The 17,584-nt window shown below is 45.0% G+C and overlaps 1 protein-coding gene across 1 annotated transcript; it reads left to right on the top strand.

Annotated features, from left to right (window-relative positions):
- Positions 1 to 7,468: 7,468 nt before the first annotated feature.
- SFRP5 (secreted frizzled related protein 5) lies at positions 7,469 to 13,876 on the top strand. The gene is made up of 3 exons (XM_031956214.1): positions 7,469 to 8,264; positions 10,457 to 10,534; positions 12,614 to 13,876. Exons 1-3 carry the CDS (start codon positions 7,484 to 7,486, stop codon positions 12,958 to 12,960), a joined length of 1,206 nt encoding a protein of 401 aa, XP_031812074.1. The 5' UTR covers positions 7,469 to 7,483; the 3' UTR covers positions 12,961 to 13,876.
- Positions 13,877 to 17,584: the final 3,708 nt, after the last annotated feature.

The raw sequence follows: 17,584 nt of genomic DNA, 5'->3' as shown, positions 1-17,584 counted from the left end.
ATCACCCAGAAGAAGTAGTAGCATCAGGTTTACTGATACAGACTCCTAATAAGCAATCTGGTGATAGTCACACAGATTCTGACTCTAAGCTGGACAGTAGCTGTGAGAGCTGAGCGATCTATGGTCAGTATGTCTGGCGTAGAGGGATCAATAGCAGCTGAAGTTAGTGCTACCTCTTTGAGATGGACTTTTGAAGGTGAAATAGGAGTTTTTACTCCTTTTATAGTTGAAAAAATCCCCATCAATCTGTGGGGAAGACACATTTTACAACAATTAGAATTAAAAATGAGTACTTCGGTTTTTTAGGCAGGGCTGCTGTTGAAGGCCTGCCAACACTATTACCTGTTCCTATCCAATGGAAAACTGATACACCAGTGTGGATAGAACAGTGGCCCTTAGGTAGCGATAAAATTCAAGCCTCATTAGATAGAATACAGGAGCAACTTGACCAAGGACACTTATAACCTTCTCTAAGTCCTTGGAATTCCCCAGTATTTGTTGTAAAAAAAAGAAATCTGGAAAATGGAGGATGTTGACTGATTTAAGAAAGGTAAATTAACAGATGGAAACTATGGGAACTCTTCAGCCTGGACTTCCATCTCCTACTCAATTGCCTAGAGAATGGCCTCTTTGGGTAATAGACATTAAGGATTGTTTCTATTCTATCCCTTTGGATAAGTAGAATATGAAAAGATTTGCCTTTTCAGTGCCCAGCGTTAACTTAGCTGAGCCTTATAAAAGATATGAATGGACAGTTTTGCCACAGGGAATGAAAAACAGCCCTACTATGTGTCAAATGGATGTTGCTGCTGCTCTTACTCCAGTAAAAAAAAAGCATTTCCAAAAGTAATGTTATTACATTACATGGATGATATTTTGGGATGTGCACCTGAGGAACAAATGTTAGAAGCATGTCTACAAAAGACCATAGAAACACTAAGGAACTACAAATTGCACATAGCTCCAGAAAAATTCAAAAACATTCTCCTTTTCAATATTTAGGATATGAAGTATATCCTAAAGTGCTTACAGTACAAAAACTTTCCTTAAGAAGCTTAACACCTTAAATGACTTTCAGAAATTGATAGGAGAGATATCCAATGGATGCATCCAGTGTTAGGCATGACCACCTATTAATTGCAACCATTATATGACATTTTAAGTGGAGACAGTGCTTTAAACTCACCATGCCAGCTTACAAAAGAAGCTCAAGAGGCTTTGGGAGAAGTTGAACTGGCTTTATCCAATGTGGTTGAAAAAGTCACTCAAAAACCCATGGAAATATCAGTTTTTGCTACACAAGAGGCACCCACAGAAGTTCTTCATCAAGGAGACAGTGTGACAAAGCCTTACTCCTTACCCAGTGCTTGTGGCTAGAATTTTATTAAAGGCCATTAAGTGAGCAGAACAATTATCTGGGATAAGACATACACCTTTTATACTAATGCACAAATTAATGTATGCTGTGAAACCATCCCAGAGTGGCAAATTTTATTAATCATGGCTCCAAATTTTACACACGGGACTCCATTAAAGATAACCAAACTATTACATAATTGGCAATGGATTCTTGAAGAGAAGGTTTCTAAAGTTCCTCTTAAAGGACCAACTGTCTTTACAGATGCATCCTAACATAATATTTGTGCTGTATACTCTCGTGACTTAACTATAAAGAGAGTAGTCAGAACTCCTTTTCAGTCCACTCAGTAGAATGAATTATATGCAATCATTCTAATTCTTACTTAATATCTAGGAGATATAAATATAATATCTGATTCGGCCTATTCAGTAGGTGTGGTACAAAGAATTGCCACAGCCCAAATAAAATTTGTAGCCTCTAATATATATCAGCTCTTTAAGGACCTTCAAGAGCAAGTGAGAAAGCATCCAGGTAAGATTTATATCTTGCACGTCCACTCTCATAGTGGACTTCCAGCTCCTATTTTTGATGGTAATTCAAAGGCAGGTAGCCTGTGAACCTAATATTGGCCAATATTCCTTTATTTCAGGAAGCCCAAGAATCTCATTCTAAATATCATCAGGCTGCTTGAGCTTTACGTTTACAATTTGGAATAACAAGAGAGGAAGCTAGGAGCATAGTAAAAGCCTGTACAGCTTGCATTCCTTTCCACACTCCTACACTGCCTCCAGGGAAGAACCCTCGTGGTTTGAGACCCAATGAAATCTGGCAAATGGATGTGACCCATTATAAATCTTTTGGTTGTCTGTCTTTTATCCATATTGTAGTAGACACCTTTTCAGGATTCACTTTTGCAATACCAGCATCAAAAGAGACAGCCCAAGTGGTCACTGAATTCCTTGTACCAGCATTTACAATCATGGGTATGCCACAAGCAATAAAAACAGATAATGAACCAGCATATACTTCTAAACATTTTGCACAGTTTTGTGCACAGTATAAGATTTTACACACCACTGGCATACCTTTTAATCCTCAAGGACAGGCAATAGTAGAGCGGAGAAACAGAGACATTAAGATGCTCCTCCAAAAACAAAAGAAAGGGAGAGCTACAGGTAACCCAGAGAACTTCTAAATCTAGCTCTTTGTACTATTAACTTCTTGATTTTTGACAAAAATGCACTGGCTCCAGCAGACAGGTTTTATAACCCACCAGAAGGGCAGTGTCCAGTGTGAGAAGCTCCACTATCTTGAGATAATCACCAGGTGATATGGAGAGATTTAGAAAGTGGTGAATGGAAGGGACCAGATAGGTTACTGCTTGGGGGAGAGGGTTTGCTTTTATCTCTACAGGTGGAGAAGGAATCAGATGGGTGGGTGCCAACAAGCCGTATTTGTCTTGTCCATCGGAGAGAGATAGAGCACACCCTTGAAACGAAGAAGACTCAAGAAACATCAGGTGGTTCTGTCACTGACTGCCCACCACTGAAAGAGCCTGGAAGTTATGGCGTTTGACTCATGGATATCAAAAATTGTTAGACTTCAAAACCCTTAGCAATCATTGCATTTTCTGAGAAATGCTAAGACTGTTGCAGGAATTCAAAATCTGCAGGAATCTACATAAAAAGATTGTTGCAGAGAGAATTGTTCGGTTCTGCACACATATATTGTATCTAGGATATACTCTAACATATTTAACATGTATAGGATTGCTTGCCATCTAGGGGAGGGGGCAGAGGGAGGGAAGGGAAAAGTTGGAACAGAAGTGAGTGCAAGGGATAATGTTGTAAAAAAATTACTCAGGCATATGTTCTGTCAATAAAAACTTATAATAAAAACAAATAAAAATTTAAAAATAAAAAACTTTGCAGGACTTCAAAAACTTCCAAGGGATCATTGGATTCCCTGACATGTGAAGCAATAAACAATAGATTGGTTTTGGACTATCTCTTGCTACTGAAGAGGGGATATGTGTGACTGTTGTTTACACACCCTCCTTCTAGGACTTCTGGAAATCTTTTACAATATTATGTTGATTTATATTGGTTGTTATATCACTACTTGCATGTACAATTCATGTTTGTTGCACCACCTGCACTAACTGTGAGGAGAGTCACCACTAATAGCCTCTGTGTTATTGCTATGTGCTTGTGTAATACCTCCCATGCTGGTGGGTTTGTGCATATCTGTTTCTTTTTTGTTGTTGTTGTTGTTGTTGTTTTGCTTTTATTTATTTTTTTTATTATAGTAACTTTTTATTGACAGAATCCATGCCTGGGTAATTTTTTTTACAACATTATCCCTTGCACTCACTTCTCTTCTGATTTTTCCCTCTCTCCCTCCACCCCCTCCCCCAGATGGCAAGCAGTCCTATATATGTTGAATATGTCCTAGTATATCTTAGATACAATGTATGTGTACAGATCCAAACAGTTTTCTTGTTGCACAGGGAGAATTGGATTCAGAAGGTAAAAATAACCCGGGAAGAAAAACAAAAATGCAAGCAGTTTACACTCATTTCCCAGTGTTTCTTCTTTGGGTGTAGCTGCTTCTGTTCATCATTGATCAATTGAAACTGAATTAGGTCTCTTTGTCAAAGAAATCCACTTCCATCAGAATACATCCTCATACAGTATCGTTGTTGACATATATAATGATCTCTTGGTTCTGCTCATTTCACTTAGCATTAGTTCATGTAAGTCTTTCCAAGCCTCTCTGTATTCATCCTGCTGGTCATTTCTTACAGAACAATAATATTCCATAATATTTATATACCACGATTTATTCAGCCATTCTCCAATTGATGGGCATCCACTCAGTTTCCAGCTTCTGGCCACTACAAACAGGGCTGCCACAAACATTTTGGCACATACTGGTCCCTTTCCCTTCTTTAGTATCTCTTTGGGGTATAAGCCCAATAGAAACACTGCTGGATCAAAGGGTATGCACAGTTTGACAACTTTTGGGGCATAATTCCAGATTGCTCTCCAGAATGGTTGGATTCGTTCACAACTCCACCAACAATGCATCAGTGTCCCAGTTTTCCCGCATCCCCTCCAACAATCATCATTATTTTTTCCTGTCATCTTAGCCAATCTGACAGGTGTGTAGTGGGCATATCTGTTTCTAATAAGACCCTTCAACCCAGAAACCTGCTAGCAATCCCCACTTCCCTTTGGTGTTTTTCATCTCCCTTCCTGAGAAGTCAGGGAGGGTGTGATCATCTCCTTTTTAGTGCTTTCACCTCCCTTCCTGAGAAGTTGGGGGGGGGGAGGCGTGATCACCTCCTTTTTGGGATTCTCTCCTCCCTGAGAAGTCAGGGATGGAGTGACCACCTGTGTTCTAAAACAAAAGAAAGTGGCACATGTAAAGGGCTGAAACTCTGAGTTGATGCACTGAGGTCAGCCAATTGAGCACTTATTAGCATATGTTTGGAAAATGGCCCTTCCCACTATCCTGTGCTGGTTCAATCTTTTGGTGTATACAGAGAATTGTAGGAGGGACTAGGGGGTGGAGTAAGAATAGCCAGAGTTACTTTTGGCGGTAGAGGTAGAGAGGAGAGCTAATGGAAATCCTGTGTCCATTCCCTTCACTTCAACCCCTAAAGATCAAGAATAAAGACCAAGGACTTTTGCTTATCCTGACTCCGGCTGATTCTAAGGTATCCAGGGTGCTAACTCAGTCTTCATATTCCATGTTTTTATGAAACCTTCTCCTAGTTCTCTCCCTCCAGAGTCAGTATTACTTGCAGCTCCTTCCTCCCCAACAGCTCCTTCTCCCTGGTCAGGGAGTCCAGGGGTCCATCTGTCACTCCAAAAGCCTCCTCAAGGCAATAACTAGCATCCATTCAATTCATTCTATTCTATCCCCATGAGACAATACATTAAGTGACATTGTAGCAGAATGCCAAGGACTTCTACTGAGTCTGGGAATCAGAAGACTTGTTTTAGTCCCACTAACACCTTAGACAATTAATTTCCCTTCTCTGAACCTGTTTCCTCCTCTACAAAATAAAAAAGTGGAACTAAATGGCCCCCACATATATCAGTCTATAGTTTGAAAATGGGATGTTTAAAATTGTTATAAGGGCACTTGTTTCCAAGATGAGCCCCTGCTGCCCTGAAGAAGGGTCCCAATCTGCCCCTCCAAGGTGGTGTCCCCTAGAAGTCAGATTTATTCCTGTTAGCCAGACTCCCTCAGAGCTGTCCTGAGCCATCTCCCAAAGAACATCTGCTCACATTCCCATCTATATTTGCAGAAGGGCTTTGGGGGGAGGAGAGATTAATTGGCTCCTGCTATCCCAAGGAGCTTACTGCCCCAAAAGGGCTGCTAGTTATCCACCCCAACTCTCTGGGAAGGGGTGGATGTTGTAAGCAGGTCTTATGAAACTACCCAAAGCAAAAATGCATGTCTTTGTGAGCCAGCTGACTGAGCAGCCAAGAACAGCAGAACTGTGGGACACTGAAGGGCGCCAGCACCTTACACAAGTACCTGAGTAGCTCCTACTTCTCCAGTTGTCCAAGGCCAAGCCCACCTGGTGCTCAACCCCTAGTGCACCAGCACTCCTAAAAGGAGTGGACACCTCGGGGAACAGAGCTAGCATCTAGAGCTTTCCAGTAGAACCTTGGCCAAAATTCCCCATCAAGGTTGCTGAGACCAAACGTAGTAACAGCAATTGTTTTATTTTACAAAGTTCTTTCCTGAAAATGTCCCGGGGATTCAGTGCAAGTATTATTATCTTCCTTTTACAAAAGAGGAAACTGATGTTCAGAGAGGTTATGGCACTTCCCTATGGCTGCAGTAACAGTGACAGAAATGGAACTAAACCCAGATCCCATGGTCACCAGATCTACTTGCCATCATTCTGTAACCAGTCAAGCTTGGAGAACATCACTATCACCTCCTCTCCTCCCCCCCACCCAGTTGCTAACTCTGTGCTGTCCTTTCTTCCTAAAGACAGAAGGAGCCATTTCTCAGAGGATGAGGAAGAGGCCGGTGACTAAAGACAGGAAGGAGGCAGAAGATCTGGTTTAAGTGGCTCTTTCTTGGAAAAATCATTCAGTTTCCTCATTGATGGGACAGGATGAAAAGTCATAAGTGGCAAAAATCATGTCATCCATGAAGATGGAGAAGGGGGGCTGGTGAATGGCATAGAGGCTAACCAATCCAACTAGAAGCCAAGGGGATAATGGGGAGGGAGCCAGTCATCTCCCGAAACTCCTACCCACTTTCTCCCTGATCTTCAAGACAAAGAAACCACAGTGACCTCAGGAAAGAACCTCTCTTCACCTACTATGTTGGCATCCTGAGGCAAAGGCCTTTATTTCCCAAGCTGGCTTTGGCATGAAGAGGTTGCTTGCAATTCCAACCTCACAACTCACAGAACTTGAAGGATCAGGGAAGTAAATGGAGATTTCCAAAACTGAAGCCCAAGTATAGGTGATGAAACAAGACATGGACCCCAAAGGGCCCTGGGACATCTATCCGAGGCAGGCTCTCTTTCCAGCGGAAAGCACTCCAACCTTTCTGTGCCCCATTGAGCCCCACCTCGGGGCCCATGGATGCTAATGTAAGGATCCCAGGCTAGTCACGAAAAGGTGTCTTCTAACTGCCTACCATCACCCAGCAAAGGCAAGAACTCGGGAACGAGGATCCCGATGAAGTCGGGTCTAACTTGGACAAGGAGGGTCAGAGTCAGCCAATGCAAGAATGGGGAGAAAAAGGAGGGGGCAGAGGTGTGAGGGAAGAGAAACCAGAGCGGGAGGAGAGGGCCCGAGGGGATAGAGATAAGAGAGCTAAGTGAGCGAGAGAAGGAACAGGAGAGGAGCAAGATAAGGAGGAATGGATGTTGGGGGGCGGGGGAGGCTCTCAGGGAGACGCGCCGGACCGAGGGCAGGAGAAAGAGAAGGAGCAAGAGGCAGAAGGCGAGAGGCCAGAGGCCCAGAAGGGGGAAGCAGGGGGAGAACAGGGGCTCGGGACAGGGCGCGCCCTGCTGTGTGGTGGGGAGGGGGAGGATGAAGCGGGCGAGGGGGGTCAGAGCTGCCTCCCCGCTGCCCCCGGGCCATGGGCCGCAGGAGATTGGCTGCGGCTAATCGCCGGGGCTGCAGCCAGCGCTCCGAGGTGGGTGGCGCCAGGCTTACTCAATCGGCCCGCCCGGGAGCCCAACCTGCAGCAGACACACACATTGCGCTCCAAGTCCCCGCGCGCGAAGCCCGGCGGAGCACCGGGGAGCCCGACCTGCCCGGGGGCCGGGGGAGCGGCCCGAGCCCTGGCCGGGAGGCCGCACACAAAGAGATGCGGGGCGCACGGACGACGCTGCGGCTGCTGCTGCTGGGGCTGGGACTGGGCTTGGGGCTGCTGGCGGTGCCGGGCGCTCCGGCCGCCCGAGCCGAGGAGTACGACTACTACGGCTGGCAAGCGGAGCCCCTGCCCGGCGGGGGCGGGGGGCGCTTCTACTCCAAGCCCCCGCAGTGCCTGGACATCCCGGCCGACCTGGCTCTCTGCCACACGGTGGGCTACAAGCGCATGCGGCTGCCCAACCTGCTGGAGCACGAGAGCCTGGCCGAGGTGAAGCAGCAGGCGAGCAGCTGGGTGCCGCTGCTGGCCAAGCGCTGCCACTCGGACACGCAGGTCTTCCTGTGCTCGCTCTTTGCCCCCGTCTGCCTGGACCGGCCCATCTACCCCTGCCGCTCGCTCTGCGAGGCGGTGCGCGACGGCTGCTCCCCGCTCATGGGCTCCTACGGCTTCCCCTGGCCCGAGATGCTGCACTGCCACAAGTTTCCTCTGGACAACGACCTGTGCATCACCGTGCAGTTCGGCCACGTGCAGGCCACCGCGCCGCCAGGTAGCGAGCTGCACCCCACCTCCACCCCGCTCACTGGGCTGGGGGGGTGGGGGGGCGCAGAGGCTTCTCCGCGCGCCCTCCCTTGCCTCCCCAGTTCGTATCTCCTCTACCTCCGCCCTCCCCAAAGCCTCTCTTACTCCCGCGCTGAACCACTTTCACTCCAGCTTTTCCCGTCACCAGCTCCAACTTTTCTCCACCTTCTCTTCTCGTTCTTTGGAGCAACAACGGGATGTGCCTGAATTCGTGGCTTTTTGTCCCCGCCGTCTCTCAGTTCACTCCCCAAGTCCAGATTCGGTGTCAATGAGGCAAAGAAATATTGGGGATGGGGGGGGGGGGTGAGAAAGCGAACTGAGGTAATGAAAAATAAAGCCAGCCGTCCAGGAAGGGAGCTTAGCCCGGATTGGGACCCCACTGTCTTAACTCTCATCTCTGGGCAACGCTCCCTAGCTTTCCCCACAGTCCTTTCCCTGGGACGTACGGGCTCCAAGCGACCCCAACCCACATGTTTGCATCCACCACAGATAGATTAAATCCTATCCAAAATTGACGCTGATGGTATGCTAATCCACAAAATCCACTCGAGTAACGCCCTCAATTTATTCCTTCACAAGACCCCAGCAAGAAGGGAAACCCTGAAATTGAGTTCCTGAGGATCTTTATTAAAGGTCGAGCCTTAACCTACCATAAGGTCGCAGCCTTTTGGATCGGGACAAAGAGGGTGGAGGAAGAGGGCTCTGGAATCAGGGCAGAGAAAGAGCAAAAAAGAGGAAGCCGCATCAGTGGGGCATTTGCTCAGCTAACACTCAAGCTCCCTTCTCTTTCCTTGAAGATCAAAATCCAAACAAGTCCCTCAACTTAGACTCCCTTTCTCTGAGTTCCCCTTAATCAGTCTCAATGGCCCTTTGGAGTGGGAGGAGAGGGATCCATCTGGAATCCAACCCAGATCCACAGCAGTTCCCTCCCCTATCTATCCCTTCTCTATCTGTTAGTAAAGTACTATATTTGTGCTTCTGTCTTGGTTAAACGTGGAGTACCTAGGTATGCCCTCAAGCCAAAGTCAGGTAGATAACTCCAAGATGGGCAGCAACACTCTAGAATGGGGCATTCTTCTGGTTTGACTTTTTTCCCCAAAGGGTTGGGGGGAAAAACTATTGAAAGGACCCGTACACTTCTGCCTCTTCCTTAACCTTCCTCCCTGAAAACTCACTTTTGATACCTGACTTTAAGCTTTCTACCAATCTCCCCTTAATTAATCCATAATTCCCTCTAACCCAGTGTAATATTTTTACTAAACAGAGCAAGGTAGGAGCAAGGTATTTCTGTATCCACTGTCCCACAATATTGGGGGGAATCATATTGCAGACCTTGAAACTCTGCAACCAGAGGGCTCTAGTCTAGAAGTGGGAACAGCTTGCCTCGGCAGTCCAGGATTCTGCACTCTCTCATTTGGCACAGACTCGGTGAACCTGAATTTAATCCTGTCTCTGATGCTTACTACCTGTGTGACTACAGGCAAATGATATAACCTTTTCCCCTGGACCTCCACTCCCTCAGCTGTAAACTAAGAGGGTGGGACTAAATGGCTTGTAAAATCCCTTCCTGGTTTAATCTGGGATTCAAGGACTTACAGACTAGTCCCTGGGGTTAGTCTAGTGAGGTTTTGATCAATAACAGCACAGGAAAGCATTAGGGGTAAGAATCACTCTAAAATGGAGGAAGGTGAGAGAGTGTGCCCTCAGCTAGAGGGTACAGGGATAGTGGAATTGGCAGTGCCTTTTCAGTCTCTTCCTCACTTTCTCCCTTGACTAGAGAAATCCAGACATTTTATTAAGTGTTTGTTATGTGCCAGAAACTATTTTAAGTGTTAGGAATACAAAGACAGACAAAAAGCCCTTGCTCAAAAAAATAAACAAAAACCCTTTGCTGTCAAGGAGCTCAATCTTATAGAGGAGAAACAAATAAAACAACTATGTACAACAAACATAGATAGTATAAACTGGGGAGTTTCTCAGGGAAAAGGAACTAGATTAAAGGGGAATTGGGTCTCTCTGACCTGTACGCAGTTTTCAGTGCTCCTGTGGCCCTAGAGGTCCAGTGATCAAAGTGGACAACCATGGGAAAGGGTAGCGGATGAGAATGGTCAAAGCCAAGAAATGGCATCTCATAGCATCAGCTCTTCCTTCTCTCTGCAGTGACCAAGATCTGTGCCCAATGTGAAATGGAGCAAAGTGCGGATGGCCTCATGGAACAGATGTGCTCCAGCGACTTTGGTGAGTATGGCTGCCAGGGAACCTCCCTCAAATTCAGTCCTCACCTGGCTTCCAAAAAGCTTCAAGCCTCTATCAGAGAGAAGGTATCACATATGCATCTCTGGGAGATGTGTGTGTGTGTGTGTGTTATATATATTTTTTGTTTACATATATTATATGTATGTATGCATATATGTATATATATTTATCTTGCCTACAAACAAAGATGGATATAAAGTCTACTTTTAAAAAAACTCTATTTATTTCACATTTTAAGATTTCCAAAGTACTTTGTATACCCAGGATAACATTTGATCCTCACAACTATCCTGGGAAGTAGAAACTATGATATAGCTCCTAAATGTGAAAGACAGAATTCAAATCCAGGTCTCTCCTGATATCACTTTCTTCTATACTACACAGTCTCTCAAAAATTTGCCAGCAAATGTATTAGTTTAGAGTCTGAAAGGTACTTTTTATACATTGTCGCATCTGTTCTTAACAAATAGGTACTATTATTGTGCCCATTTTACAGATAGAGAAACTGAGGCTCAAAAAATGTTTGAGGTCCGAGGGAGCAGCTGGGATCCTGGGCAACTCGATGAGTTGTTCTCTATGCACTTAAATATATGTGCATTTGTGGGTGTGTGTACACATACAGGATGGGTAATTACTAAATAAGGTTGTGAGGAGAAAGGGAAGAAAACATTAAGAGCTGAGATCAGAAGGTCTCTCTTGTCAGAAGAGGTATCTGAGCTGTGCTTTTCCCAAGGTTAAATAAGTCACTGAGTTACCCAAGGTTATGTTGCTACTAAGTTTGAGGGTGAGTTTTAACCCTGATCGTCTTGACTGCAAACCCAGCATCCATCCAAACACCACGCTGCTTCTAATAACGTAATAAAGCCCAGAGGCTTCCCACTAGCTATCTACAGATGAAGGAGCTTAGAAGGGGAAACTGAGGTTTGGATCAGGAAAGTGAGAGGTCACATGGTGAAACAATTCCATTACCTGCACGCGGCAGGGCTGATTCTTCCTCTTTAGTTTCTTGGTACCAGGTTTCCTGAAAGCCCAAGGCTTCCACAGACTCCCCTACAACATGCAGGGCTTTGGCTGCTCATCGCTCTCCTCTGGAGACCCCCCGTTTGCCTAGGCTTGCCCAAAATAACTCAGCACACTTTCCCAAGGACACTGCCACAGCCGGGTCAAAGCCAGGGCAGAGATGGGTATCTTTAAAATAAATCTCATAGTTCAACAGGGCGGACACTAGGTGGCACAGTGGACAGGGCATTGGACTTGGAATAAGGAAGACCCAACTTCAAATTCTCCCTCACTTTCTTACTACTGTGGGAACCTGCCTCAGCTTTCTCATCTGTAAAATGGCAATAATAATAGTACCTACCTCCCAGGGTTTTATGACAATAAAATGAGATATTTTTCCTCCTGAGGCATTGGGGTTAAGTGCCTTGTCCCTGGGTCACACAATATTAAGTGTCTGAGATCAAATTTGAACTCAGGTCCTCCTGACTTCAGGGCTGCACTAGCTGCCCAAAGGAGGTATTTTTAAAGCATTTTGCAAGCTTTAAAACACTCTATAAATGTTTGCTGTCATCATCATCATCATCATCATCATCAGTATTTATATGGGTTTACTATTTCATCAATTCAAGTTATTCCCCACCAAAGTAGATAGCAACTCACACACACCTCTCATCCTGTATTTCTCCTATCAATCATCTCCCAAAAATCTCCTTTTTTAAAATTATGACTCCTGACATTCGTATGGTATTTTAACTACAGACACTTGTATGGTATTTTACAAGCTACAAATCATTTTCACGTTTATGATTCATTTGATAGTCTGCAAGAAGTGGACAGGACCAATATATTTGCACTTTACAGATGAGAAAAAAGGTTCAGAGAAACTGGGTGATTTATTGAGCTTACCAGTGACAGAGCTAGAACCTAGGTCCTCCGACCATCAGTCCTGTGCTCTTTCCAATGCACACTACATAGAACAGCATTTCAGAAGCCACTTCCAGCACGTAGATTCCCTCCCTCCCTTAAGTCCTCCTTACTTCTTCCCTTCCATCCTTCCCACAGTGGTCAAAATGCGGATCAAAGAGATCAAAAATGAAAACGGCGACCGGAAGCTCATTGGGGCCCAGAAGAAGAAGAAGCTACTCAAGACTGGACCCTTAAAGCGCAAGGACACCAAGAAGTTGGTGCTCTATATGAAGAATGGGGCCAGCTGTCCCTGCCCCCAGCTGGACAGCCTGACTGGGAACTTCCTTATCATGGGGCGAAAGGTGGAGGGACAACTTCTGCTTACAGCTGTCTACCGCTGGGAGAAAAAGAACAAGGAAATGAAGTTTGCCGTCAAGTTCATGTTCTCCTACCCTTGCTCCCTCTACTATCCCTTTTTCTATGGGGCTTCAGAGCAACACTGAAGGGCTGCCCTTCCTTCTCCCCCACCCAGCCCCACTTGGTCTCAGCTGGTGCCTTCTTCTCCCAGTCCTGTGGACTGGCTGCCTCTTCCACACACACCCCCACCCTGGTCTTCCCTGCTGCCGGGCCTGATGGAGCCAATGAGTAGGAAGGAGCAATTCCATGTGGGAGGAAATGACAAATAAACTGAGGCCCAATTAGCAAGATATGATTGCCATGGCAACCAGGTGATATCCCGGCCTTAAGGGAAGGTATGGAGTAAAAGGGTCACCTTCAATGGCCGCGAGGTGCTACAGTGCACCTGGCTGGTACCTAAGGAGTGGATCTCTATTGACACTGAGACCTCGGGGGTTCAGAAAGCAAGTAATAGGAGGGAATGAGGAGGGTCTGACCAACTCGAGAAGGTTATTTCCAGAGAGAAATGGAAATTTCTTTAGCCTTTCTCATTCTCAATGATGAAAGCAAGAACTGGGAAGTTTCGTTCTGAAATACAATAAGCTGCCCTGACTAGCGTCAAATTTCTTTCTGTTCCTCACTTTATTCCTCCAGAAAGTAAAAGAAATTAGAACCATCAGTTAAATGCATTGTAGCGTTATCGGCCAAGCCCCAACTCCCCTCTTTCCCTCCTACCATTGACCTAGTCTTCCCCCATTGTCCTACCTTCCACTTAGGTTTACCTACCATTGCCCTGACTGAAAGAGGAAGACCAGTCCCCAGTTCTATGCAATTACTGCCCCCTCCAGAATTCCTCCTGGGGGTTCATTCACCATCCTTAACATTTCCTTCCTGCCACCACCCTCCCCAGCCTGTTTTAAGTAAATTATTGCTAGTGCTGAAGTCACAGGGGCTAAAGAATTTATGTCATTTGGTTTTTGTAAGTTTTTAATTAAACCAGAGGAATCAACCAATGGGATCGGACCCAAGAGTTTCTTTGCCTGACGTTTTCAGAAAGATTGGGAGGAGGAGGGACAGTTAGAAGCAAAGAAGCTTTACTTCAGGTGCACTCATGAATTCAGAAATACACACATTTCACCACTAAAGGTGAAATTTTTCCCCAAAAAAAAGTCTTCTGAGGTAGGGAATGGAAGCCATGGAATCCCCATTTTACAGATAAGAAAACAAGCTTAGTGTAATTGCATGGTAAAGTAAGTAGAATCCTGGGCTTGGAGTCAGGATGATCTGAGTTCAAATTCAACCTCAGACACTTATTAGCTCTGTGACCCTGGGCAAGTCTGCCTCAGTTTCCACATCTGTAAAATGGGAATAATAACAGCTAATTCTAAGAATTGTAATGAAGATAAAATAAAACATGTAAAGTGCTTCGCAAACTTAAAGGACTACATAAATGATAGCAATTATCATCATTATTACTATTTACTATCTCCTATGTGCCAAACACTGTGCCAGAATACAGAGAGAAATGAAATCGTTCCTATCCTGCAAGCCACAGATAAGAACATATAAAACCTAAAGATAAGGCCTGGACCTGTGATTTGCAAGTGTAGGAGCTCCTGGTGAATGACTTACGAAAGGAGGCTGGTTGGCATCTTTTCTACAGTTTATAGCCCTACAGAATCACCCAGAGCATCAGGATCAAAGCCTGGCAGAAGCCAAGCTCACTAAGCAGTCCAAGAGGATCGCTACAGGCTACAGATTGTTTTAAATATAATGCTATCTATAGGTTACTGTATTTTTATTTTGTCCCATTTTAATCTGCTTGTGGGGGTGCTCAGGAGTGCCACGGGCCCCACGCAACCCCTACATCTGAAGCTTCTCATGCAGAGCACTGAAAAATCCTGTTTTGCCAGGGACAAACAGATAACACTTTGGAGATGGTCGAATCTAGGATTTCTGGGTCCTGAGTCTATCCCCTCAGTTAATACACAAAATACATGACAGGTAATTTCAAAGCACTGGGGGAAGGGAGGACCAGAGCAGGAAACCCCTTTTCAGGGGTCCTCTGGTCCCGGACCCCGTGCTCTGCTCCTTGCGCCAGCTGGTATTTGGGGGAAGCCTTCAGATCTCAAAGGCCAGTGCCGACGTCCCTGCTTTTGTCGCATAAGCCGAGGGGAGAGGTCGCCCTCAGAGATGACTGTGTAATGGATGTTCAGTTACCCAGGAATCAAATCCTCCTAATCGGAAGATCTCTTACTGAGAGGGGGACTTGAAGTTAAGAGGTCCGGGTTTGGATTTCCCCTGGGGCACTTCCTAGCAGTGTGATCATAATAAAAACTGTTGTTGTTTAGTCATTTCAGTGGAGTGGACTCTACATGACCCTATTTGGGGTTTTCTTGGCAGGGCTGATGGAGAGGCTTGCATTTCTTTCTCCCTTCGTAGATAAGGAAACTGAGGGAAGATCACATAACTAGGAAGTGTCTGAGGCCAGATTTGAACTCACAAAGATGAGCCTCCTAACTGTCATATATATTATAAAAATAACTAGCCTCTATAGAAGGCTTTAAAGTTTACAAAGTGCTTTCCATTCGCCATGTCATTTGAACGTCACAACGACCCCTGGGAGAAAGCTGCTTTTCTGTCTCTGTTTTCCAGAGAAAGATTTCATGTGCCAGCTGTTCACTTACTTTTCTGGCCTCCAGTGTTCTCATCTGTAAATGGGGCTACTAAGGTGTCTACTTCCTTTGAGAAGAGAATATCCCAAACCTTGCCCAAAGACGGGGAGCATCCATGCTGAACTCCGTGTGTAGCAATCCTGGGCTAGTCCCCCTGTGCTTCAGATGATCCTTTCTGAGATTTGCTAGGGCAATGTCCGTAGGGCATTGTCTGCCTGCTGTCACACAAGTAGTCAGTGGCAAGATTCGAATCCGGACATTCCTGCCTCGAAACCCCACATTCTCTCCATTAGGCCACACTGCATCTACAGGGTAAATAAATACGGGCTCTCATCACTCTGCTTGTTTGTCTGGGAGAAGCAGGGGGAGCTTGTCGGGAGGGTTGGGACAATGGCCCCTCTTATTCTTGACCTTCAGTTTCCCAGCATCCCTTAAATAGGGAATTCATAGTTTATGAAGTACCATGAAAAGGCCAGGAGACATTTGAAGACTCTGGGAAGGGTAGCAATCACTCAAAGCTTAGGCCACTAGGTGGTACACGGGGACCTGAAAATAGGGTTAGCAGAGAGCGGAATTTGGGTTTGGCTGCTGATTCTACCATTTACTACTTAGCTCAAGAAGCATTTATTAAAGTGCACCAGGCACAGAAGATATAGAGAAAAGCAATAATGCAACCTCAGGCAAGTAACTTTAAATTTTCAGTGTCTCGGTTTTATTATATGTAAAATGAAGGGATTAGATTAGAGGAATTTCATGTTCTAAATTATTAATTTTCCACCCTACGGTACTAGAGATAACTATGCTGTTAAAAGGTAAGATCTGCAGCAGAGGTAAAGTTGGTGAGCAGGAGGAGATCCTAGATCTGTTGCTACTGCAAGGGTTTGAGTGTCCATTTGAAAGTTATGGAGATTTGCCTTGAGGGAAATACATTATAATAATAGCAAACACTTATACAGCACAGAGTTTATAAAGTGATATGTGTGTGTGTGTGTGTGTGTGTGTGTGTGTGTAATCATCTTATTTGAGCTTCACAAAAACCCTGGGAAGTTATTATCTATTACTATTATTATCTCCATTTTTATACAGATGAGGAAACTGAGGCAGAAAGAGGTCAAGTCACACAGCTAAGAAGTATCAGAAGCAGAATTTGATTCAGGTTTTCCTCACCCTGTTACTATACCTCTATGGAGTTTGCATATAAGAATGTAGTTGAAATGGAAGATCACAGATTTAACAAACTTTGAACAGGTGCTCCAAGGTGGAGCCTTTCCCTCTGGGACTAGTAAACAGTAAGGCTTTCTAAGGCTGGCCAAGACAGAAAGCCTGGCTGGGGCATTCTTACTTTGAACTGGTGTCCATCTGGGCTACCACAGTCATCTCCTCTCCCTGTTCCCAATCCTCAAAGGAAGCTTTGTTGGATGTTCCTGTGAATTTTGAATTATTTGAATTATTGAATTATTCTCACTCTCCTTGGGTCATTAGCCTCTGGGGATGCTGCTAGAAAATTCTTCTAGAACAGGGGTTCTTAACCAAGGAGTCTGTGGATAGATTTGGGGAAGTTCATGAACTCATATGACAAAATATATAGATATATTTTCACTAGCCTCACAAATTTAGCATTCCCTTCAATTATTGGAAAACATTATTCAGAGGAAGGTTTTATGGGCTTCACCACACTCAGAGTTCTATGACAACAACAACAAAAAAAAATTTAAGAATTCTGTTCTTAGAAATAGAATCAAGGAAGTGCAATGAAAATGTCTTGGCTGCTTGGTTTTCAATGAAAAAAGAAATGAAAAATCCCAGAGACAAGGAGGAGGAACAAGGAGGAAGAGGATAACAAAGAGGAGGAGGAGAAGAAAGAAAGAGAGAAAGGAGAGGAAGGAGAGGAAGGAAGGAAGGAGAAAAAAAAGAAAAAGCTTCAGTTTTTTTCTCTGTCCAAGGGCTCCATCCCACACACACCCTGGAAAGGGGAAAAGCAACTATTATAGGAAAAAAACGGTTTAAAAGGGAGGGGAAGGAAAAAGGGCATAATCCCAGGAATTCTCCCTCTGAG

The sequence above is a fragment of the Sarcophilus harrisii genome, chromosome 2 (assembly GCF_902635505.1).
Source record: "Sarcophilus harrisii chromosome 2, mSarHar1.11, whole genome shotgun sequence".
NCBI classification, from domain to species: Eukaryota; Metazoa; Chordata; class Mammalia; order Dasyuromorphia; family Dasyuridae; genus Sarcophilus; species Sarcophilus harrisii.
This window is presented reverse-complemented; position numbering and strand designations above follow the sequence as displayed.

Bases quoted from the DNA above. Each gene is read 5' to 3' on its own strand.
- SFRP5 (XM_031956214.1), top strand. From the start codon at position 7,484: ATGGGCCGCAGGAGATTGGCTGCGGCTAATCGCCGGGGCTGCAGCCAG. The intron at 8,265-10,456 runs GTAGCGAGCTGC...TTCTCTCTGCAG, and splicing joins GCAGGCCACCGCGCCGCCAG to TGACCAAGATCTGTGCCCAA. The intron at 10,535-12,613 runs GTGAGTATGGCT...TCCTTCCCACAG, and splicing joins GATGTGCTCCAGCGACTTTG to TGGTCAAAATGCGGATCAAA.